A 26,459-nucleotide genomic window follows, 5' to 3' on the forward strand; every position below is an offset into this window, starting at 1 on the left:
GAGGTCAGGAGATCGAGACCACCCTGGCTAACATGGTGAAACCCTGTCTCTACTAAAAATACAAAAAATTAGCCGGGTGTGGTGGTGGGCGCCTGTAGTCCGAGTCCCTAACCCAAACCCTAACCCTAACCCTAACCCTAGCCTGTAGTCCCAGTCGGGAGGCTGAGGCAGGAGAATGGCGTGAACCCGGGAGGTGGAGCTTGCAGTGAGACGAGATTGTGCCACTGCACTCCAACCTGGGCGACAGAGCGAGACTCTGTCTCAAAAAAAAAAAAAAAAAAAAATTATATATATATATATAGTATGAATTGTAATTCCACTGCTCCAATCTTTACAGTTTTCTAAACATGTTTACATTTAGTTATGTATAACAAATTTAATATAGAAGAACGAAGTTAAAATTAGTCATTTCTCAATAATGTAGAGAGCATGGGAATAAGTTAAATTGACTATCATGCTGCTAACAGGGGTTTTAAGTTTTATTAGGAAAATCTGTCTCATGTCTCACAGCAGAAGCAGAGAAGATGGCCCATAGGACAAAAATGCCATAAGTACAGTGATGTGAAACATCTGTGGGCAGACAGCTGCAAAGGTTGGAAAGGAACTTTTGTGGGAAAAGAATCGTGTTGATTTATGTTGGCTTCCTCAATAATAAAGTTGAAGGAATACTGGTAGTTTTCCAGAACCAAAACTTCTCCATGTGAATGCACCTATTGGAAGGACACTGTTAGAATAATCTGGAATTGTTTTTACCTTTACAATAGTCATCAGAATACAGTGGTATTTATTCTTAAAATATCTCTTTGTAGATATTGTGCTTTATAAAATTATTTCCTTTTGTGGAATGGCTGAAACAAATGGCACAAATCCTCAGATATACTGACTTGTGATCAAAATCAGCTGTTAAGTTGATGAAAAAGCCACCCAAACTGGAAAGGAAGTCTGAGGTTTTCCATTCCAAGTAGTAGAATTAATTAACTTAATTATAAGCAGACCTTTTCTTTTTTTAAATAGGGCTCTAAAATTATTGAAAACCCTTGTTTTTGGAAACAAAGTCACATAAATACTGGCTTTCTAGAACAGATTCTCTAGGACATATTGCTACCACTTTATTACACAGCAGGACTAGAGGAAGGAAAGCACCAGCAAACTCCATAGTAATAATTAACAATGAAATCCAGTTATTTAGTTGTAAAAATATGAGTCAATTTTTAAAACACTATAAACATATTTTCATAGCATTGTAGAAAGTTGCTAGCAGAGAGCTTGGATTGGAACATAGGAAGCCTGGATTCACAGCCCCTTTGGCCCTAATGCAATTGTACCTGTTTCTAAGTTAATTTCATCAGCCAAGGAAATACTCAGAGGGAAAAAGTAAATTTAGCTTTTTTGTTGTTATTAATAATATGATGATGAAATTTTCTCTAATATGCTGTTTGCTAAGTATTTATATTATGTTTCCATGGGAACTTTTTCTGTATGTATCTTTTTACTATTTCCCCAAAGAATGCAGTTATAAGACAAACATGAAATTTGGCAGTTAAATGAAGTAATGGTTATGGAATTTCAGAGGATAGAGAGTTGAATTAAAATAGTCATCCACATTTTGGGCTTTTAAGTTGTTCATGTCAATCAAAATAGAACAACGCTTCTTCCAGGAAATGAATGTAGAAAAAGCTTTTCTTTAAAAAGGGGAGGAAAAGGTTATTTAATGTTTTTAAACTCCAACTCTTTATTGGTTTAGTTTTGTTTTAATATTAGAAAGATTAATAATGACAGACTTTAAAGAATATTTAAATGTATCATAATGTAAATAGCCATCAAATGTTCATGATAAAATCAGTGAAGCTGAGCTTTAAAATGGTCTGGGGAATGACCACAACTAATAACAGCTCGTGCCAGACAAAAAATAAGGAACCTGTTATAGCCCTAGTCTGATTTACAATAAAATCATATCATTTTATGATTAAGTTTTTACAGAGCAAATGGAGCTAAAAGGTAGCCTGTTTTGTTTTTTGAGGGCTCCTGTTCTGGAATTATTAAAAGTAAAAAAGAAGATACTGTAGATACTATGGCTATTACACCTCTTTTCAGGGCAAACAAGCATTTACTCGTAAAACTAGCTTTAAGTCCTATAGGATGTAGCAAAACAATAACTACATGTTTCTTCAGGACAGTTCTTTTGAGTTCAGTGGCAACTATTAATAGGTTTTTATTTTTAAAAATACTGACTTTTTTTAATTTTAAAAAAACGATCATTATATAGTAGGCTGCTGCCTTTTCCCGGTGTTGAGAAAGAATCTTGTTTACAAACTATTGCTTTTATACACAATTTAAATTTCTTTAAACAGGCCAGGCCATTCTCTGTAAATCTGGAGACATTATAATGCAGCATTTTATGATGACAGGTTACTTTATATTGCCTGAGCCTGTTCTTTCTGATGCTTAGGGTTGTTCCCAGTGATTTGTAATTACAGACCTAAAATACATTATGTGGGTACTTTACTTCCTGTTCTACATTTGTGTTTCAGGCTAAAGTAAGCCTGGAAACAAGATCCTTAGGAGATACACACAGAGTGTGTAGAACATACAACAAAATGTAGAACTACAACAAATGCCAACCAGCCTCTGGCAGGCACATTTTATAATGTATTAGAAACAAATCTACACCATGAAGTTGAAAGAAGGATGAAGACAAATGTCCAACACCTGGGATCAAGTGAAGAGTGGTATTAACAAGTTTTAACATCCTGTTTTTGTGAAAGTCTCCACATTATGGACAATGTAATGGTTTATATGTAACTTGGATACATTTGATGTGGCTTTTTTGTTGTTTTGCAATCTGAGACACACCCTCTCCCCTGAGATAATACGCAGCAACTTGAAAAGAAGGGAGCATGTGGAGAAAGCTAGAGACAGGGTACAGAAGCCTCCAGAAGAATAGTACTAAATTCTCCTGCGAGGCTTCAAGTTGACGCTGTAGTTTCTGGTAAATAAACAGTCTACTGTATCTAAAATCTGCATTTATATTTTTAGGAGCTTTTCCTTATCTTAAAACTACCTCTAATATTAATTTTCCTTAACTGGTAACAGTCATGCATACTTTTAGGTAAAAGCAGTGATAATCCTTATAACGTAAAACAACTGATCAATTTATGACTATTAAGTGTTCAATTATCTGTCCTTGGGTTAATTCAAGTATAGTTTTAAGACTCCTCTCCATCACAGAACATTTCTGGGTCACCCAAAAATACTCCCTACAAAATACTCATGAGTACTTAACAAACACTGGGCATACAACTTTTTATTAGTGACTTGTCTAATCAACTCTTTGAAATTATTTTTCTAGCTAAAGAGGCTACAACCATCGATTTGAGTATCCTCGCAGAAACTGCATCACCCAGTTTATCCAAAGAACCACAAATGGTTTCTGATAGAACTACATCAGTCATCCCTTTAGTTGATGAATTACCTGTCATTCCAACAGAGTTCCCTCCCGTGGGAAATATTGTCAATTTTGAACAGAAAGCCACAGTCCAACCTCAGGCTGTCACAGATAGTTTAGCCACCAAATTACCCACACCTACTGGCAGTACCAAGAAGCCTTGGGATATGGACGACTACTCACCTTCTGCTTCAGGACCTCTTGGAAAGCTAGACATATCAGAAATTAAGGAAGAAGTGCTCCAAAGTACAACTGGCGTCTCTCATTATGCTACCGATTCATGGGATGGTGTCGTGGAAGATACACAAACACAAGAATCGGTTACACAGATTGAACAAATAGAAGTGGGTCCTTTGGTAACATCTATGGAAATCTTAAAGCACATTCCTTCCAAGGAATTCGCTGTAACTGAAACACCATTCGTAACTGCAAGAATGACCTTGGAATCCAAAACTGAAAAGAAAATAGTAAGCACCGTTTCTGAATTGATAACCACAGGTCACCATGGATTCACCTTGGGAGAAGAGGATGATGAAGACAGAACACTTACAGTTGGATCTGATGAGAGCACCTTGATCTTTGACCAAGTGCCGGAAGTCATTACGGTGTCAAAGACTTCAGAAGACACCATCCACACTCAGTTAGAGGACTTGGAGTCAGTCTCAGCATCCACAACTGTTTCACCTTTAATTATGCCTGACAATAATGGATCATCCATGGATGACTGGGAAGAGAGACAAACTAGTGGTAGGATAACGGAAGAGTTTCTTGGCAAATATCTGTCTACTACACCTTTTCTATCACAGCATCATACAGAAATAGAATTATTTCCTTATTCTGGTGATAAAATATTAGTAGAGGGAATTTCTACAGTCATTTATCCTTCTCTACAAACAGAAATGACACATAGAAGAGAAAGAACAGAAACACTAATACCAGAGATGAGAACAGATACTTATACAGATGAAATACAAGAAGAGATCACTAAAAGCCCATTTATGGGAAAAACAGAAGAAGAAGTCTTCTCTGGGGTGAAACTCTCTACATCTCCCTCAGAGCCAATTCATGTTACAGAGTCTTCTGTGGAAATGACCAAGTCTTTTGATTTCCCAACATTGATAACAAAGTTAAGTGCAGAGCCAACAGAAGTAAGAGATAAGGAGGAAGACTTTACAGCAACTCCAGGTACTACAAAATATGATGAAAATATTACAACAGTGCTTTTGGCCCATGGTACTTTAAGTGTTGAAGCAGCCACTGTATCAAAATGGTCATGGGATGAAGATAATACAACATCCAAGCCTTTAGAGTCTACAGAACCTTCAGCCTCTTCAAAATTGCCCCCTGCCTTACTCACAACTGTGGGGATGAATGGAAAGGATAAAGAAATCCCAAGTTTCACTGAAGATGGAGTAGATGAATTTACTCTTATTCCAGATAGTACTCAAAAGCAGTTAGAGGAGGTTACTGATGAAGACATAGCAGCCCATGGAAAATTCACAATTAGATTTCAGCCAACTACATCAATTGGTATTGCAGAAAAGTCAACTTTGAGAGATTCTACAACTGAAGAAAAAGTTCCACCTATCACAAGCACTGAAGGCCAAGTTTATGCAACCATGGAAGGAAGTGCTTTGGATGAAGTAGAAGATGTGGACCTCTCTAAGCCAGTATCTACTGTTCCCCAATTTGCACACACTTCAGAGGTGGAAGGATTAGCATTTGTTAGTTATAGTAGCACCCAAGAGCCTACTACTTATGTAGACTCTTCCCATACCATTCCTCTTTCTGTAATTCCCAAGACAGACTGGGGAGTGTTAGTACCTTCTGTTCCATCAGAAGATGAAGTTCTAGGTGAACCCTCTCAAGACATACTTGTCATTGATCAGACTCGCCTTGAAGCGACTATTTCTCCGGAAACTATGAGAACAACAAAAATCACAGAGGGAACAACTCAGGAAGAATTCCCTTGGAAAGAACAGACTGCAGAGAAACCAGTTCCTGCTCTCAGTTCTACAGCTTGGACTCCCAAGGAGGCAGTAACACCACTGGATGAACAAGAGGGCAATGGATCAGCATATACAGTCTCTGAAGATGAATTGTTGACAGGTTCTGAGAGGGTCCCAGTTTTAGAAACAACTCCAGTTGGAAAAATTGATCACAGTGTGTCTTATCCACCAGGTGCTGTAACTGAGCACAAAGTGAAAATTGATGAAGTGGTAACACTAACACCACACATTGGGCCAAAAGTATCTTTAAGTCCAGGGCCTGAACAAAAATATGAAACAGAAGGTAGTAGTACAACAGGATTTACATCATCTTTGAGTCCTTTTAGTACCCATGTTACCCAGCTTATGGAAGAAACCACTACTGAGAAAACATCCCTAGAGGATATTGATTTAGGCTCAGGATTATTTGAAAAGCCCAAAGCCACAGAACTCATAGAATTTTCAACAATCAAAGTCACAGTTCCAAGTGATATTACCACTGCCTTCAGTTCAGTAGACAGACTTCACACAACTTCAGCATTCAAGCCATCTTCCGCGATCACTAAGAAACCACCTCTCATCGACAGGGAACCTGGTGAAGAAACAACCAGTGACATGGTAATCATTGGAGAATCAACATCTCATGTTCCTCCCACTACCCTTGAAGATATTGTAGCTAAGGAAACAGAAACCGATATTGATAGAGAGTATTTCACGACTTCAAGTCCTTCTGCTACACAGCCAACAAGACCACCCACTGTGGAAGACAAAGAGGCCTTTGGACCTCAGGCACTTTCTACGCCACAGCCCCCAGCAAGGACAAAATTTCACCCTGACATTAATGTTTATATTATTGAGGTCAGAGAAAATAAGACAGGTAAGTCTTTGCTTTCTAGACTAGCATTGAAGGCAATCCGCATTTTATCTTGAAAGTTACTTTTGGGAAAAAAAAAAGTCAACATACCAAATGCTGCCATTAGAAGATAACTGGAGTGTGAAAAATAAATGTTTTAGCTTCATATATTTGTACAAGAATTGGAAGAATATGTTAAACAATGCGGAAGAATGTTAGATACAATTTTATGTTAAAAGTCATAAGAAGCCCTGCTTTGTCATCTAATATAACCAAATCATCACTGTTACATCACTTCAGAACATGCAGAACAAAGTGTTTTAATTTCAGTGTCTTTTCATACATTACTACTCAAGTGTAGCACTAGACTGTGTTAACATTCCATTGGTCTTTAACTATTAACCTTCAGTACTTACAATGTGGACGGCTAAAATTGTTTTGCATATCCCTAAAGCTGACAGAAAGATATTTAAAGGTTTGCTTTGGTTTTTCTCTTCCAGAATTTTACAGGTTTATTATATGACTTGTGTGGTGGGTAATAGGTCTCTAATGTAAGTGTTATTTTAATGTAAATGCAACATATTCTTATGCTATTGTTTTGGGGTATTTTACTGTGGTTTTATCTATTTAGAGCAAATACAACCTAGCTTAGTTGTAGGGAGTATTACAGTTTATTGTATTAAATATAATTTCAGAAGGTGGCTATATATTCATTATCCTTGCTTCCTAAAAACCAGGCTGTAATGTTGTTTATTTTATGATTTAATTGTTTTACCACTAGGAATATTTGTGATGCCTTCTATTCCACTCAAATATTTTAGCTCTCTGACAGAACTCTTAAAAGCTGTTTTTTTACATTGATTAATACTTGCAGTTGTCATGATCAAATACGATTTAGTGCTGTCTAAAGGTGAGATCACACCATCTTTTACATTTGATAAGCTGAGTTGAGAATATATAGCAAATGCAGTTCAATAAATAAATTCAGGTTTGTCTCTTTCTAGTTTAGAAATTACAATCATGGATTTTAGTTAATTTGCTGTATTTTCATTTTCATATAAGAATTAAATGAAAATGTATTCATTTTTTCTTGACCTGGCTCTGAGAAGACAGGATAGAAGATTTTTTTTTTTTAAGCAGGGTTTCTCTCTTACTGTTGGAATATTCCCTTTCGAGTATCATTTTTCTGAAGAATGATGCTATCCTCATTAGAATGCTCAGGAGTGCACCTATTGGAAACAAACAAGTAGCATTATTGTCAAGTATGTTTGCATGTAGTGCTGTTGGTGGACACTTCATGGCTTCTATAGGTTTCTACTCTCCAGAATTTTCTGTGTGAAAGCTTTTGCTTGTCAGCGAATAGTAGAGAAGAGAACACACCCACAGAGTATTAAAATTAATCTCCACTTCCCAATGTAGTTTAAAAAGGATAGGGTTTGATCATGATTTTCTTGCTAATGATACTGTTTCTTGGCAACCATAACATATTTCCTCTTTTCTACATCCTTTTCCATCTCTCAGAACTGGTGTTGGAAAGAGAAAATGAATTGCCAAGAAGTTGGAATGAGGATTGCGTTAGTAAGGCTGGAAAAGAGACAGGAATATAACAATGAAAGAAAAACAAAAAAGAAGTAAAAGGAAGCAAAAAGTAAATGACTACGAACACTTAGTTTCATAATTTAAAAAAATACTTGAATGGATATGCAGATTGTTTTTCAATTGATATTACTCGGTTAGTGTGGCTAATAAGTTGAGTTGAATAATATAAAACCCAGTAAAAATGTTCTGCATTTAAAAACTCTTCCAAGTGGGAAACTGCCAGTTAAGGTTAGGAAGTCAAATTACAAAATGGAAAAAGTGAAACTTGATCTCTCTGAAAGAATTGGCAGTCATCAGAAAAAAAGAACTAAGTTATAAATGGTTACTGGAAATGGAGGGTCTGAGTAAGCTAAACCTGAAACAATTTATACAAAAGTGTATATTTATAAGCGAGTTGTGGACTTGATTCAGCTAGACCTGGGAGATGTATATAGGTGTTTCTTCTCCTTCTGCTTCTAAAATGTGGGACTCTAATCCACCTTGAAATTAATTTTGTTTTGCATAATAATAATGAGTCAGAAAACTGTGCAATACTTGGTTACTTCCGTCAGGCAGAATTCTGATGTGAGAGTGTGTATATGTGTGTACAAGAAGGAGATGTATCTGTGGAATAATTATGTATCTACCTACCTACCTACCTTCCTACCTACCTACCTGCGTACCTACCTACCTACCTACATACCTACCTACCTACCTACCTACCTACCTACCTACCTGTCATCATCTGTATTTTTGTGTGTTCTGTATATGCTGTTCTCCTTAACTAAAAGCATTGTTTATTGTCTTCATAAGACAATGAAGTTTACTCACCTCTAACTGCTCACCTATATTAATATTATTTATTTTCTATGAGAAATTTTATCCTCCAACATTTTGAGCTTTGGCAAGGGAAAATCCTAAAGCAGATGTTCAATTAATGAATTTCAAGGCAGGTGTATACCTTAATAAGGAAAAGTGCATATGTGCCTGGAGAACCAACCTTTTTATGTATCAAGTATCAAGGCACAATTTTCCAGACTGGAAAGTCCTTGGTGCATGTGTGAACTTGTATAAATCTATTCACAGGAATAGAATACACCTTTATATATACTGTATATCCAAGTAAGCAAAAATACCACCCATGCTATTCTAAACCAAGGCATTCAATAATTTTTTGCTGCACTCAGCGAGTCATATAAATCTTGTTTTTTTTTTTTTTTTTTTTTTTTACTACTATGAAACAAAACATGCTACTCAGGACACACTTATGTTATACTTGCTCAAATGGATCTTAATAGCAGCTTACGGTGCTGTTGCTAGAGGGCAACTGTAGTTAGCAGTTAAAAAAATCTGAAGGAACTTTTCAGCTCATAAAAGTTTTATGAGCTGAAAAATGCTATGGGGTGTGTTTAACAGTGGTTCAGGGGATACTGAAAACTGTACTCCTGTCTATTTCAGGAGTAATTTGCACACCTGCATTTTGAAAAATTATTGAAAGGCTTTCTTTGTGAACATGCATGGAGGCCAGAATTTGAAGGTGTGCGAAGAGTTTCTTCAACTCCAGATTTTTTTTTAAAGAGGACTCCTCTAAATCATCTGAAATGTTACAAGGTAGTGGAACAGAACTGTGAATGTTTTTAAAAGCTGACAAACAGGTATTTTTAAATCAGAGAATAATTTAGAAATGTATGGATATTAAATACCAACATTATTATGCAAATGCTCATAGTTATAACCTTAAAATAGGCAGCTTATTACGTTTTTTAACAAACAAATTCGTATATACTACTTATTATGTGTCAGGCCTGCTTGATGCTGTCTTGTTAGGTGTTCTTTTTCCTACTGGTTTTGTAATTTATATCTACCCAAATGTATGTGTGCAGGTGCAAAGCAATATTAAATTAAATGATAGAAAGATTAAGATGTTGGTAAAATTATTAATGTAATGCTATAAAAGATTAATTAGATTTTGAGAAATATACAAAAAGCTAAAGGCTTATTGTCTAAACATGGTGTTATGGAGAGGATAAAGAACAAGGAACATTGGCTCTGAGGGCAGGAGCCATCTGGGCAGATACCCATATTTACATCATTGATTGCAGAGTCATCATTTTTTTTTTTTTTTTTTTTTGCGATGGAGTCTTGCTCTGTCGCCCAGGCTGGAGTACAGTGGGGTGATCTCGGCTCACTGCAATCTCTGCCTCCTGGGTTCAAGCGATTCTCCTGCCTCAGCCCCCCGAGTAGCTGGGATTACAGGTGCCTGCCACCATGCCTGGCGAATTTTTGTATTTTTAGTAGAGACAGGGTTTCACCATCTTGGCCAGGCTGGGCTTGAACTCCTGACCTCGTGATCCACCTGCCTCGGCCTCCCAAAGTGTTGGGATTACAGGCATGAGCCACTGCGCCCAGCCAAGTCATCACTTTTTAAAAGGTAATGTTTATTTAAGATAATCTCATATAATTTTTTAAAATCACACATTTTCTGTTTTTACAGAATTTTAAAGAAAGTTTTAATTATAGAAAAATTACTTTCTGATTTGTTATTATAAGATCCAGGTCCTTTCTTCAAACAAAATGTTATTGAGAGCCCCCGTATCTTGAACAGACAAAAGAGTAGCTGTGTTGGTTAATGTTTGAGGGAGACATCAGGAACCTCACTCCCTTGGGACCTCCTCATCTCCTGTGGTGGTTTCTAAAATAACATGTACCTCACAACACAGCTAGAAAAAGAATGATATCTAGATAATTCAAAATAAAGCAAAAACAGTTACTCATTCCTGAGAGAATTAAGTTCTTAAAAGTTAAAATGTTTCAGAAATTGGTCTGATTATCTATATCTTTATCTCATTATAATGATACACATTTAACATTTACCTTTGAATAGCACTATGCATGGTGCTGAATAAAACACATTAAACAAATATTGTTTCAATCTTATTGATGCCTATGTGTCATCAAGAGAATATATAATGGTATGTCAGAGTCTCACATGTATGTGCAAAACTAAGTCATCATCAGACTCACACTTCGGGCTTAATACTTTCAGACCACTTTTTCTATATATTATCATGTTTAAACCTCAAAGATAATTTGTGAGACAACTAGGGAAAGCAGATAGGCAAACGAAGGTACACTGAGTCTGACATTCTTGGCATTGGGTCTAGCAGCCCTGGCCCTCTTTGGAGCATTTTTGCCATAAAGTGATTCTCTCTCCTGATGAGCTCAGAAAACAACCACCCCCTGCCCAATGGCTTAGGTACTGCCCTGTCTGTCAGTTCCTGAAAGAGCAAACTCTGGGAAGACTGGTTTCTCATTGGCATTCTAGTGGTTTGTTTAGAGTATATAATTTAGATTGGTTGCTGCTAATATGGGGCACTATGCATGCTCTTCAGATACCTGACATAGCAAGCGAAGAGTGTGCTGAAATTGGTAGTAGGTTATTCTGCAGTTCTGGGCAGCTTCTTTCCTGTAGAGTTTTGGAGCACATCTCTGAAAGTGGGTGGGTCTGGTGCCTGCACACCTCCGTGGTTCCTTTTCCTGAGCTCCAGCTGTGGCTCTCTGTCAGAGAAGCACATTTTTCTGCAGAAAACTAGAATGGCTTCCCCCATCTCTCACAGACTGTCCCAAGTCTAGAAAAGAATTGAGTTCCTCTTCTATTAGTCAAATAAAAGGGAAGAGAATGTTTGTCTTCCTTTCCTTTCTGTAGTGTTAAGAAAATAAACGAACTTAATGATTCTAAATTATCAGTGAGCTTAATGCTGTACTATAGACCAAAGATTACCTTTTAAAAAAGTCCTTTGAGGTGAAATATTTTGTATATATAACACATAGATGCACATATAAACACACACATATAGAATCTCAATATTTTAACACTTCTTTGGGTAGTTTTACTAACTCACTAACCTTGAGGAAAAAGTTAAGAAATTGAAAGTGTTTTCTTCAAAGGTTGAGGTTTAACAATAAAAGGTGTTACTTTGATAACTAAAAGGAACTTTATTATCTTCTTCCTAAAATAAACCAATGCCTATTCTGAAAATGGCACTTGCAATTACAATTTGCCATTATCAAAGCTACCACTGAGGTAGAGGCATTAACTAAAACAAATACCACTTATTTATTGGCAGTTACCTCGAGAGAGACGCATACACCATCTTCTAGGAGAGCACAGTCAATCAAATTAACTTCGGGTAAAGCTGTAGCATGTCTAGTCCTTTGACAGATATTAAAGGTGGTCGTAAAAGAAACATAAACCATAGGCTGTGCTCCAAAGGCATGTTGGCCAGCTAACATTAACACAATCAAATACAGTTGTCATACTAAACATATAGTTACACAGTGGGTAGTATGGTATGACAGATTGTGAATGATAGGTGAGGTCAGAAAAAGAAGGAATCAAGAAAGGCAGGAAGTTACAGAATATTTCATGCGAAAGAGGAGACTTATGCCAGTCTCTGTTGGAGGGATAGCTTACAATCCAATCATGAGAGGCCAGTTATTAGCCAATTGCTTCCCAACTTAGGCTAACCAGTGGGGTTAAGGAGCCCCAAGTATAAACAGCTGTTTTTCTAAATAGAGCTTCTAAACAGCTTCTGAAGGAGGCCATGTCATCCCAGTGCTGTTTGACATGGCCTGCTTCAGAAGCTGAATACCTTTTTAGGCCTCACGTAGAAACTAGTACGGTTCATGAAAACCCGAGATACTCTGCCAGCTTCTTGAGGAAGCAGTGTTGTCCCACTTTTCTGAGCTTCAGTGATTCATACATTTTGATAAGACAGCACGTTCTGGGGTTAAGTACATTTACCTTTTCAAAATATACTCCCATGAAGTATCATGGTTCAGAATTACACACTTACAAAGTTAAATGGCATAAAACTACTTTGTAAAAAGTGCCTACACTCTAAAAGGTGATTTAAAGGTTTATGACATCTTAATTCAAGTGAATACTGAATCAGTAGGATTATAGAGCAGGTGCTCTAAGTTAGGGAATCTGGAGTCAGTCTCTCCTTTGCTTATGTGCAATGTGGACCCAGGGATTTCTCCATTTCTCCGTCAGAATTTTTAACGTGGTAAAATGGCTATTATTATATGGAATGATATTTCCTAAGCTCTGACACATACTCTTTCTCCAAATCACAGGGTTTATGAAACAAAGACACACACACACACACACACATATATATGTATACACACATATATACAGGTAATATACAGATATATTTTTTCTAATTTATTCAACAGTCAAATAATTACAATATACTAACCACATTAGAACTGGATTTTTTTGAAGTACATTCTGGTTAATATTCTGAACAAACATGGAGATGTAGTTAGTTTGCTTCGTAGGATACATGGAAGAGGCAGTTAATGTGGTAGAAAGAGCCTTTGGAAAGAGACCTGGGTTCACTGTCAACATTGTTAGAGGAGGCACTCTGTATCCACAATTCTGCATCCTCTGATTTGACCAAACATGGATAGAGAATATTTGAAAAAAAAAAGAGCACCACAATAAAAAAGAACAATACATCAATAAAAAATAACACAAATAAAAACCCAACACACTATAATAACTATACAGCATTTACATTGTATTAAGTATTATAAGTAATTTAAATGATTACTTATAATACCTGTTTTAAAGTATATGTATATGAATATATGTGTAGGATTCCTGCAAATACTATGCCATTCTATAAAAAGGACTTGAGTGCCATGGATTTCGGTATCCTCCTAGAACCAATCCCCCATGGCTACTGAGGGATAACTATATTTACGGTCTGTTTGGTCTTGTATAAATTACTTAACCTCCCCAGGCCTCAGTTGTTATATAATTAAAAATTTATTATAATACTACAACCTCACCACATTGGTTAAAGAAGGGGATCTTTGAGTGATTGCCACATGCAAGTCACTGTGACAGGCATTTCACACATTTAATACTCCTTCAGTGACTAGAAAGCACCAAGCACAATGCCTGATACATAGTAATGACTTAGTACAAATTAATCCCCTGTGGGCTTTAAAAATTATTTCATTTCCAACTTCTAAGTACAGGAAAATATAGACTGTTTTGTTCTAAATAGGTAAAAGCTAAATGATCTTAAAATTTGAGATCATTTATGCCACAAGGAGCCAAGTATAATTGTACTTTAGTGTCTGCTTGACTGAAATAACTTCTTAAAAATCCGAACCCAACATAGGCTGTGTTTTTTTGGGCGGTGCCATTTTGGGTGCAAATCAGAAGCAGCTGCAGCCCTTACTTAAAATTTAAATATAGTATTGGCTCTATAGGACCTAAGAGTAGAATTTATTAGCTTTTTGCTTTTCCTCAGGTGTGAAAGTTGGGCTTATGATTTTGATAACTACCAGTTTAATTTTTTTCTCATAAAAATCATTTTACAAATTCTTGATACATTTCCCCAGGTATTGGGCCTAGCTTCTTGCATATTTATAGAATGGATGGACATTCCCTGCTGTCTTTTTGTTGTTGTCAAGGAAACCCCCAGTTCTCTACACAGGGATTACATTCTTCTTTCTTAATAGCTCTTAGATCGTTCATTTGTGCAACGAATAAAAAATGTATTCACAGGTCCAGACAGTGTTCAGAACTTTTTTGGTGGGTGAGGGGCGTAGCTAAGGGAAGAGACATGCCTAGTGAGAGGAGCAATAGGAATAAAAGAAAAGGAAAAAGAAATGCTTGCTGAGGTTCCATCTTAATGAGGTAAAGCTGAAAAATTTATGCTTTAAAAAAGACATTGCCTATTTTTGTCACTTTAGAAAATGTATAACATTACTTTTCATTGAGGCCAGTGTTTCATGTACAAAAATATTAGTTATTAAGTGGCTTCGTTAAGAGAATAGCTCCAAGAATGGGGCCCAGGTTGGTGAGGCTGGGATGGACGAGGGAGTGGTGATGCGTTTTAGTAGAAACTATTTTTTCATTTCTATTGAAGTATTTGAATTTTTTTTACAACCTAATTGAGGTGATATAAAATATAAAAATATTCTTTCATCCTGGGGCATCATGTGGATATCTGAGAACTCATTTGGTTACATTAAAAATGGTGTTCCTTAGGAAGAGAGTGCCAGTATTTAGACTTTTTGAGTGTGAATCAGGAGGGAAACACACATCCATTGACAAGAAGATGGATATAATTATTTTTAAAAAGAGTGATTTGATCCTTTGGAGGAAAATAAATTCTGGTGGACCTTCTAAGTAACTGCTAGAATGATTGGGTAATGTATACAGCTTTTGATTCTCCATAAATAACGTAAGTATTAAAAAGGAGATTTTAAACTAGAAGGAAGGAATCTCTGGAGTGAGAGGAAAAGTTTAATTGTATTTCAGTATCTATGTCTATGAAAAGTTGATATACAGTGTCACTGTAGTATACCCAAACTTGTTTATACACGTGTATAACCAGTACACAGTAAGTACCATGAGTGGTTTTTAGTGATTTTATCTTTTTACCTTGTAGTACAGTCTCGCTGGTGTCTCACAAGGGTAGTTTACTTACTTTGGCCATATGCTTTACATAGTAGGTTTCTGGAGGTTTTGTTTTTTCTGAGATGAGAAAGGGAAAAGGTAATGTATATTTCTGGAGAGTATATTGGAATATAGTATAATCATCATTTTCGCTATGCTGCACTTCGGGACGGCTGTCTATTGTATTTTTTAAATAGGAAAACAAAATCTTTTTGTTACACATTAAAATAAAATGCATTTTAATAAAGAAATATGATCCTAATATATCTCCGCTGAGTAGATTGGTGTACATTTACATTTAATTAAAAGCTCTTAAACTTAAATTGTAAAATTCCCCAAAGAGAACATGAACTTTAACCAGCTGCCTATGCATCTTAGCAACTATGTTTTGTGTCTGGTAACAGTATGACTGGAAGACTTGTGCTCTGTCTACAAAACTTTGTTATGAAGTACTTAAAAATACTTGGTGAATAATTTGAGGTCAGCTAGCAATAAAGCTTTGTGTGAAATGTCATTAAAAAAAGCCTATTAACCATGGTACTGTTATATTCAAGTCAAGCTGTTAAAATACATTCATATAAACATAGAGAAGATTATGCATACACTCTGTAGAGTTCTGTGGTTTGACTCTTGAAATCCAAATAAAAGTTATATTGCCTTTTGAGTAAAATTCTAGAATACAGCAGTCTTTTATAAGACTAAGAGCTTCATCTAAGAGCTTGGAAAGTCAATTACATCATTGGGTTGCTCTGTTCCTACGAAATAGAGCAGATCACCATTTCGGAATGAGATACCTCCTCTCACAGTAGCACAGGTGTACCCCCCATCCCCTTACTATACATCACAAAGAAACTTTTCTGGTTTGCAATAATCTCTGTGGAGATTCTCTAATAACGTGTGTGGTGGGTGGAGGTGGTGACAGGAAATGGGGATGAAGAGGTAATTTCAGAGGAAGAATAAACTAAGAGGGGGCAAGTAGGATTTGGTGAGATGCAAGGGGTTAGTGACAAATATTTGGGCGATAGGGCAGGGAAAAATTTATCTGCATATATTAATAGCAGATAGGTTTTATACCCCACCTCTCCCTGCTATGAGATGTTAAAAGTATGGGAAGAAATAAACTATACTGACAGAATAAAATTTAGATTGTATGTATAGGAAATGTCAGCAGAAAATTTTAACTTGAAAGCCCTAGGTAATTAACATTTCTCTCTCCTTCAAACTGATATTAAGAAATCCAGCCAGGTGCAGTGGTACACACCTGTAATCCCAGCACTTTGGGAGGCTGAGGCAGGAGGATTGCTCAAACTCAAGAGTTTGAGGCTGCCTGTAATGGTACCCCTGCACTCTAGCCTGGGTGACAGATCAACACCCTGTCTAAAAAAAAATTCAATAAGACCATTTGAAGTTGTCACGACTTATTTAAAGAATAATAGTAGTTGCTTAATTGTGAGACTATTACTTTCAGAAAAAGGAAACAAAATAATTTCAACTCCCATTTTGCATATTTTTTGAAATTAAAGAATTCCCATTTAGTAGACAATTTTTTTTCTGGGGATCTAATATACAACATTAAGACTGTAGTTAATAAAATTGCATTGTATTAGAGATTTTGTTAAAAAAGTAAATTTCAGTTGCTCTTCTCACAAAAAGATGGTATATATGTTAATCTGCTTCCTTTTACCATCTCTATATATCCCATAACATCATATTGTAAACCTCAAATACACAATAGAGTTTATTTTAGAAAAAGAAAATTTCTATCATACTTATTAAACGAGCATATTATTTTATTTATATGTAGATTTTCTTCTCAATTACTTAATTTATTTTGATGTGCTGCCAGCTTCATGATGAGAAACATAAGATGAAACTGCATAATACGTTTCTGTTTTCTATCATTTTGAAGGCAAGTCAGATCAAATAGTTGCGAGGTGGGTGGAGAAAGGAATCCTAATCTAAATTTAATGATTGGTATATTTGCAATAAGTACATTCCGAAAGTTTCCCATTAAAATAGGAGAAAAGGGTTTAGTAAGGCCAGTTCTCTAACTTACTGGCAGGAACATTTGTTTCAGAGAGAGAGAGAGGAAGGGGGCAAGGAGAGACTTGGAAAGTATACTAGGTCTCTCTGAAGTTGACAAGAGAGTGTTTGCCCTAGGGTCTGATACATAACAGGTACTCAGTAAATTTTGAGAAATGAATGAACATCTGAAGAGATATTACATTCAGGGCAGCATGCATGGTTGTGGTGGTAGTGAATTTAATTTTTTGTGCAAAAACCAATATGAAGCAATGCTGTGTTTGTGAAATGTATGCAAAGATTCTGTCTCTGAAATGCTTATACTGCTGTGGTGATTGAAACATTATCATATTTATTTAGGTTAGAAAATGGAATTTACTACATCTGAGTTGGGTTTTTGGTGAGAAATTCTGAGATGATAGTCTAAAATGGCAAGGAAGTCCTTATAGCTCTATGAGCAATTGGAAGTGTTAGAGTTCTTGATCTGAGAGAAATATGACCTAAAAGGATATTATGCTTTGTTAATTGGAGCTAAAATCAGAAACTATAAAGTGAATGCCATGGTCTTTAGTAGAATTAAGTATTCTTAATATGAGTTGATAGTTAGCTAAATTATTATATAGTACTGATTTACAATTAGAGTTCTTCTTCATTTTCTTTCCCGGGGGGAAAAAAATATTTCAGTGAGCATTATGACCATCCATCAGTTTCTTACCGTATTGACATGTGACATGTTGGCATGCCTTTGTGTCTTCTTTCTCTGCTTTTCTCCACCCCACTTTTTTTGGAGCCACCAACATACTTGACAGAACTTCCATCTGTAATTACTCAAGAAGATCATGAGATATGTTTGTATCAGCCTTATTTTTTTGAAGTAAAGAATTTACTTAGAAACTCAAGTAAATCTATAATAGCAATGAGTGTTTTTACTCTATTCTTGGCCTAGGAGTTTGTAAATATACAATATTAATCAGATATTTCCTTATTTATCCTTGTGTTTTGCTGGAGAAACCTAGCTGAATGGCTCGTTTTAACTTCATTATTTACAAAAGGGTACAAAATATGGTAGAGGTTCTTTATATGCTTGACACTGACCCATGTTTCTTATTTAAAATCTTTTCTCTGTATTTAAATGAAAGTTTTGGTGTCACCAAACAGGGTAAGTAAGAATTTAGTGTACCTGTGTCTAATATTTCTTAATCATGAATTCTAGTTTTATTTAAGTTAATGAAGCAAAATAAAAGAGTTGCTTGCATGTAAAATGATACTATGAGCAGTTTAAGATATGCAAATTTTTAAACTCCAGTTAAATCCCATGAAGTTGTACTGAATAGTTTAACTGAGTCTGGCTTAATTCAACTATGTTCAAATAGTTTTACCAATGAGAGACTCCTGGCTTGGATAAAATTATTGATGTGAATATTTCAAGAGATTCTTTTGTACAGAAGGCATTTTAAATGCTTCCGCTCATATAAACATTTTCTTCACATTCTTTTTTCATAGCACAAAGTTTACTTTCAATGCAAACTGAATTAAGAGGATGCTATCATCTGAATATTTTATGGTGTCCTATTTTAAAACGTATACACCATGGGTACTATATATAAGATCCAAGTAACAACTTTAGTGACCTAATATTGAAGAAACCTAGTCTTTTTAATTACATATATTTTTAAATAACAAGGCATTTAATCATTTTCCTGCACTTGGCAATTAGTAACAATTGCAACATCTGTGTCAGAAATAATCTGTATTCATTTTATGTTTTTATAATACACTAGAGTTACATATTTATCTTGCTTCTCTTTGTGGTAGAAATATTTTCTCATTTATTTGCATACCCATATGCTGTAGTTTATGAAGTTGAAAAGCTGAGTGTATAGAATGGAATAGAATGGAGAGATAAGAAATGAACTGTAGTGTGTAAAATTTCAATAGGAAGGGTGTTTAGTTAGGATAAGAATAACCCAGTCCTACACAGAAGTATTTTAGTGAAATAATTTAGTGAAGATGTGGTGGGATACAAGAGAGAGTTTTCTTTCTTGTTTCTATTAGAATAAAAGGGATAAATGTGTATGTCTTATCATTACATAAAAGTCTTATTGTCTGGATTTTTTAATTTAAAAAAAATTCAAGGACCTTCTGTGGAATTTGTCTTGGTAGTTTCTACACTTCTATATTAGTCTTGATTCATAAAATAGATTAGAATATAAGCAACACTGATTCCTCTTCAATAGGGTTTTTTCTTCTCTGATGAAACAGCAAATGCTAGATATTGTTTCTTCTATACATAGAAGGAAATAGCTTCTTGCAACAGGAACAATTCAGGAGAAAACGGTTGTTTTCTCCCCCTTAGATGATAGGATGGGAAGCAGGGTTGGCTCCGTCATAATGATTTCTCCTAACGCTTCTCAGGTTCGGCCTATGCATGTGTGTTATAGACTGGGGATAGTTTGAAAACTAATTCTGCAATATTATTCCTGTGGGCAAGGTGGTGAGTGGTGTGTAGTTCTTTGTCTTCTTTATGGGTCAATATATCCACAGGCACATTTTCATACTGCCTTGTCACTAAAAGTAAGGCAGCTGCAGTGGCAGGACCCTGTTCTAGGACAGTTGAATGCCTCTATGATGAGGCCTCAGAATTTTCTCTTTCCTAGTGCCCAAGACAAGGAGCTTTGCTGATGTATTTCTGATAGCAGAAAAGGCCATTGAGCTTAGTGGTTGGTACCATATGGCAATTTACAATCTAGGAAATATTCTGATGATATATACTTTTCGAAGAATGCTAGTTAGAATATTTAGATAGGACTCCTGAACTTTCTTTGAGAAGATGTTAATAACAAGAACTAAAATTGACCTAATCTGGGTCACATCCCGGGAAGGATAAAGGTCTATAGGTGTGGAAGGCTCTTTCTGGTCCTTTCAGTGAGCTATTTCCAATAGAGCCTTTCTATCCAGAGCTTCCCACTCTTGTGCATGGGATGTGGTTAAGCTCTTGTCTCAGTGCCACAGTAGGTAGAGGATGCCATTGCAATGTGAAAGGGCTATAAATAAAGCTCTCTTGTTTTTCCATAAAACAATCTGCTCTAGAACAGATTATGAAGGGGCCAGAAGGAATCTCTTCTCATTTTCTTATTGAATAGAGAGTGTATAAATTATTCCCTTACATAAGGGACAATTACTTTTTCTATATAGATGATATATAGAAATAGAGCTATAGAAAAAGTAATTAATTCTATATGATATGGCCTTAATTTTTAATTTTTAAATTGTTTTTATATGAAATAGTCTTAATTTTACTCTTTTTGCGTTCACACAAAGATGAATTCCTGCACTTCAAGATTACATTGTATATGTGCACAATTCCTTGCTTCATTTTAAGGACTATGTTGTTTTCTTAAATGTGTTGACGAGTCTTTATAACCTGTTTTAATAATGTTAAATTGAATTCATTTTTCTTATTGTTAATACAAAAACAGTAAATTTGAAGACTGAGAGCCATATAAGAGGGTGATTGCACTTATTATGAAAAGATTTGAATCCTTCTTTGTGTGTGTGAGTGTGACCAGCCTTGCTATCAATTTCTTCTGTCATACACTGCCAAATTTTCTATTTAAGTATTGTGAAAACTCTGTTTTTTTCAGGTCGAATGAGTGATTTGAGTGTAATTGGTCATCCAATAGATTCAGAATCTAAAGAAGATGAACCTTGTAGTGAAGAAACAGATCCAGTGCATGATCTAATGGCTGAAATTTTACCTGAATTCCCTGACATAATTGAAATAGACCTATACCACAGTGAAGAAAATGAAGAAGAAGAAGAAGAGTGTGCAAATGCTACTGATGTGACAACCACCCCATCTGTGCAGTACATAAATGGGAAGCATCTCGTTACCACTGTGCCCAAGGACCCAGAAGCTGCAGAAGCTAGGCGTGGCCAGTTTGAAAGTGTTGCACCTTCTCAAAATTTCTCGGACAGCTCTGAAAGTGATACTCATCCATTTGTAACAGCCAAAATAGAATTGTCTACTGCTGTGCAACCTAATGAATCTACAGAAACAACCGAATCTCTTGAAATTACATGGAAGCCTGAGACTTACCCTGAAACATCAGAACATTTTTCAGGTGGTGAGCCTGATGTTTTTCCCACAGTCCCATTCCATGAGGAATTTGAAAGTGGAACAGCCAAAAAGGGGGCAGAATCAGTCACAGAGAGAGATACTGAAGTTGGTCATCAGGCACATGATCATACTGAACCTGTAACTCTGTTTCCTGAAGAGTCTTCAGGAGAGATTGCCATTGACCAAGAATCTCAGAAAATAGCCTTTGCAAGGGCTACAGAAGTAACATTTGGTGAAGAGGTAGAAAAGAGTACTTCTGTCACATACACTCCCACTATAGTTCCAAGTTCTGCATCAGCATATGTTTCAGAGGAAGAAACAGTTACCCTAATAGGAAATCCTTGGCCAGATGACCTGTTGTCTACCAAAGAAAGCTGGGTAGAAGCAACTCCTAGACAAGTTGTAGAGCTCTCAGGGAGTTCTTCAATTCCAATTACAGAAGGCTCTGGAGAAGCAGAAGCAGATGAAGATACAATGTTCACCATGGTAACTGATTTATCACAGAGAAATACTACTGATACACTCATTACTTTAGACACTAGCAGGATAATCACAGAAAGCTTTTTTGAGGTTCCCGCAACCACCATTTATTCAGTTTCTGAACAACCTTCTGCAAAAGTGGTGCCTACCAAGTTTGTAAGTAAAACAGACACTTCTGAGTGGATTTCCAGTACCTCTGTTGAGGAAAAGAAAAGGAAGGAGGAGGAGGGAACTACAGGTACGGCTTCTACAGTTGAGGTATATTCACCTACACAGAGATCGGATCAATTAATTTTACCCTCTGAATTAGAAAGTCCAAATGTAGCTACATCTAGTGATTCAGGTACCAGGAAAAGTTTTATGTCCTTGACAACACCAACACAGTCTGAAAGGGAAATGACAGATTCTACGCCTGTCTTTACAGAAACAAATACATTAGAAAATTTGGGGGCACAGACCACTGAGCACAGCAGTATCCATCAACCTGGGGTTCAGGAAGGGCTGTCCACTCTCCCACGTAGTCCTGCCTCTGTCTTTATGGAGCAGGGCTCTGGAGAAGCTGCTGCTGACCCAGAAACCACCACTGTTTCTTCATTTTCATTAAATTTAGAGTATGAAATTCAAGCCAAAAAGGAAGCAGCTGGCACTTCATCTCCACATGTGGAAACTACGTTCTCCACTGAGCCAACAGGACTGGTTTTGAGTACAGTAATGGACAGAGAAGTTGCTGAAAATATAAGCCAAACATCCAGGGAAATAGTGATTTCAGAGCGATTAGGAGAACCAAATTATGGGGCAGAAATAAGGGGCTTTTCCACAGGTTTTCCTTTGGAGGAAGATTTCAGTGGTGACTTTAGAGAATACTCAACAGTGTCTCATCCCATAGCAAAAGAAGAAATGGTAATGATGGAAGGCTCTGGAGATGCAGCATTTAGGGATACGCAGACTTTACCATCTACAGTACCTACTTCAGTTCACATCAGTCACATATCTGACTCAGAAGGACCCAGTAGCACCATGGTCAGCACTTCAGCCTTCCCCTGGGAAGAGTTTACATCCTCAGCTGAGGGCTCAGGTGAGCAACTGGTCACAGTCAGCAGCTCTGTTGTTCCAGTGCTTCCCAGTGCTGTGGGAAAGTTTTCTGGTACAGCTTCCTCCATTATTGATGAAGGATTGGGAGAAGTGGGTACTGTCAATGAAATTGATAGAAGATCCACCATTTTACCAACAGCAGAAGTGGAAGGTACAAAAGCTCCAGTAGAGAAGGAGGAAGTAAAGGTCCATGGCACAATTTCAACAAACTTTCCCCAAACTATGGAGCCAGCCAAATTATGGTCTAGGCAAGAAGTCAACCCTGTAAGACAAGAAATTGAAAGTGAAACAACATCAGAGGAACAAATTCAAGAAGAAAAGTCATTCGAATCCCCCCAAAACTCTCCTGCAACAGAACAAACAATCTTTGATTCACAGACATTTACTGAAACTGAACTCAAAACCACAGATTATTCTATACTAACAACAAAGAAAACTTACAGTGATGATAAAGAAATGAAGGAGGAAGACACTTCTTTAGTTAACATGTCTACTCCAGATCCAGATGCAAATGGCTTGGAATCTTACACAACTCTCCCTGAAGCTACTGAAAAGTCACATTTTTTCTTAGCTACTGCATTAGTAACTGAATCTATACCAGCTGAACATGTAGTCACAGATTCACCAATCAAAAAGGAAGAAAGTACAAAACATTTTCCCAAAGGCATGAGACCGACAATTCAAGAGTCAGATACTGAGCTCTTATTCTCTGGACTGGGATCAGGAGAAGAAGTTTTACCTACTCTACCAACAGAGTCAGTGAATTTTACTGAAGTGGAACAAATCAATAACACATTATATCCCCACACTTCTCAAGTGGAAAGTACCTCAAGTGACAAAACTGAAGACTCTAACAGAATGGAAAATGTGGCAAAAGAAGTTGGACCACTCGTATCTCAAACAGACATCTTTGAAGGTAGTGGGTCAGTAACCAGCACAACCTTAATAGAAATTTTAAGTGACACTGGAGTAGAAGGACCCACGGTGGCACCTCTCCCTTTCTCCACGGACATCGGACATCTTCAAAATCAGACTCTTAGGTGGGCAGAAGAAATCCAGACTAGTAGACCACAAACCATAACTGAACAAGACTCTAACAAGAATTCTTCAACAGCAGAAATTAACGAAACAACAACCTCGTCCACTGATTTTCTGGCTAGAGCTTATGGTTTTGAAATGGCCAAAGAATTTGTTACATCAGCACCAAAACCATCTGACTTGTATTATGAACCTTCTGGAGAAGGATCTGGAGAAGTGGATATTGTTGATTCATTTCACACTTCTGCAACTACTCAGGCAACCAGACAAGAAAGCAGCACCACATTTTTTTCTGATGGGTCCCTGGAAAAACATCCTGAGGTGCCAAGTGCTAAAGCTGTTACTGCTGATGGATTCCCAACAGTTTCAGTGATGCTGCCTCTTCATTCAGAGCAGAACAAAATCTCCCCTGGTCCAACTAGCACACTGTCAAATACAGTGTCATATGAGAGGTCCACAGATGGTAGTTTCCAAGACCGTTTCAGGGAATTTGAGGATTCCACCTTAAAACCTAACAGAAAAAAACCCACTGAAAATATTATCATAGACCTGGACAAAGAGGACAAGGATTTAATATTGACAATTACAGAGAGTACCATCCTTGAAATTCTACCTGAGCTGACATCGGATAAAAATACTATCATAGATATTGATCATACTAAACCTGTATATGAAGACATTCTTGGAATGCAAACAGATATAGATCCAGAGGTACCATCAGAACCACATGACAGTAATGATGAAAGTAAAGATGACAGCACTCAAGTTCAAGAGACCTATGAGGCAGCTGTCAACCTTTCTTTAACTGAGGAAACATTTGAGGGCTCTGGTGATGTTCTGGCTAGCTACACTCAGGCAACACATGATGAATCAATGACTTATGAAGATAGAAGCCAACTAGGTCACATGGGCTTTAACTTCACAACTGGGATCCCTGCTCCTAGCACAGAAACAGAATTAGACATTTTACTTCCCACGGCAACATCCCTGCCAATTCCTCATAAGTCTGCCACAGTTATTGCAGAGATTGAAGGAATAAAAGCTGAAGCAAAAGCCCTGGATGACATGTTTGAATCAAGCACTTTGTCTGATGGTCAAGCTATTGCAGACCAAAGTGAAATAATACCAACATTGGGCCAATTTGAAAGGACTCAGGAGTATGAAGACAAAAAACATGCTGGTCCTTCTTTTCAGCCAGAATTCTCTTCAGGAGCTGAGGAGGCATTAGTAGATCATACTCCCTATCTAAGTATTGCTACTACCCACCTTATGGATCAGAGTTTAACAGAGGTGCCTAATGTGATGGAAGGATCCAATCCCCCATATTACACTGATACAACATTAGCAGTTTCAGCATTTGCAAAGTTGCCTTCTCAGACACCATCATCTCCTCTCACTCTCTACTCAGGCAGTGAAGCCTCTGGACACACAGAGATCCCCCAGCCCAGTGCTCTGCCAGGAATAGATGTCAGCTCATCTGTAATGTCTCCACAGGATTCTTTTAAGGAAATTCATGTGAATATTGAAGCGACTTTCAAACCATCAAGTGAGGAATACCTTCACGTAACTAAGCCTCCCTCTTTATCTCCTGACACAAAATTAGAACCTTCAGAAGATGATGGTAAACCTGAGTCATTAGAAGAAACAGAAGCTTCTCCCACAGAACTTATTGCTGTGGAAGGAACTGAGATTCTCCAAGATTTCCAAAACAAAACCGATGGTCAAGTTTCTGGAGAAGCAATCAAGATGTTTTCCACCATTAAAACACCTGAGGCTGGAACTGTTATTACAACTGCCGATGAAATTAAGTTAGAAGGTGCTACACAGTGGCCACACTCTACTTCTGCTTCTGCCACCTATGGGGTCGAGGCAGGTGTGGTGCCTTGGCTGAGTCCACAGACTTCTGAGAGGCCCACGCTTTCTTCTTCTCCAGAAATAAACCCTGAAACTCAAGCAGCTTTAATCAGAGGGCAGGATTCCACAACAGCAGGATCAGAACAGCAAGTGGCAGCGAGAATTCTTGATTCCAATAATCAGGCAACAGTAACCCCTGTGGAATTTAATACTGAGGTTGCAACACCACCATTTTCCCTTCTGGAGACTTCTAATGAAACAGATTTCCTGATTGGCATTAATGAAGAGTCAGTGGAAGGCACGGCAATCTATTTACCAGGTAAGATCACAACATTGATAAATCTGTTTCCAAACCTGGGAACAGTCCCTTGGTGCTAACATTTATATGTATATAATTTTTATTGTGATGTTAAATCAATGGAGATTTTCATATTATTCACATAACAGCAGGCCAGGCCACAGTATTGAGTTCATAATGAGATGAAGTAACAGTAAGTATAGAT

General features: G+C 36.9%; 1 protein-coding gene across 2 annotated transcripts in view; it reads left to right on the top strand.

The window, feature by feature from the left end:
• Nucleotides 1-26,459, top strand: part of VCAN (versican) — a 109,998-nt gene that overhangs the window by 43,794 nt on the left and 39,745 nt on the right. The window contains exons 7-8 of one of the 2 annotated variants that reach the window (XM_002815717.5): nucleotides 3,350-6,310; nucleotides 21,017-26,275. In XM_002815717.5, coding sequence (XP_002815763.3) covers nucleotides 3,350-6,310; nucleotides 21,017-26,275 — 8,220 coding nt within the window. The remainder of the gene's footprint in view (nucleotides 1-3,349; nucleotides 6,311-21,016; nucleotides 26,276-26,459) is intronic. The other variant, XM_063724176.1, reaches the window with a different exon arrangement.

This window comes from Pongo abelii, chromosome 4, assembly GCF_028885655.2.
Source record: "Pongo abelii isolate AG06213 chromosome 4, NHGRI_mPonAbe1-v2.0_pri, whole genome shotgun sequence".
NCBI lineage: Eukaryota > Metazoa > Chordata > Mammalia > Primates > Hominidae > Pongo > Pongo abelii.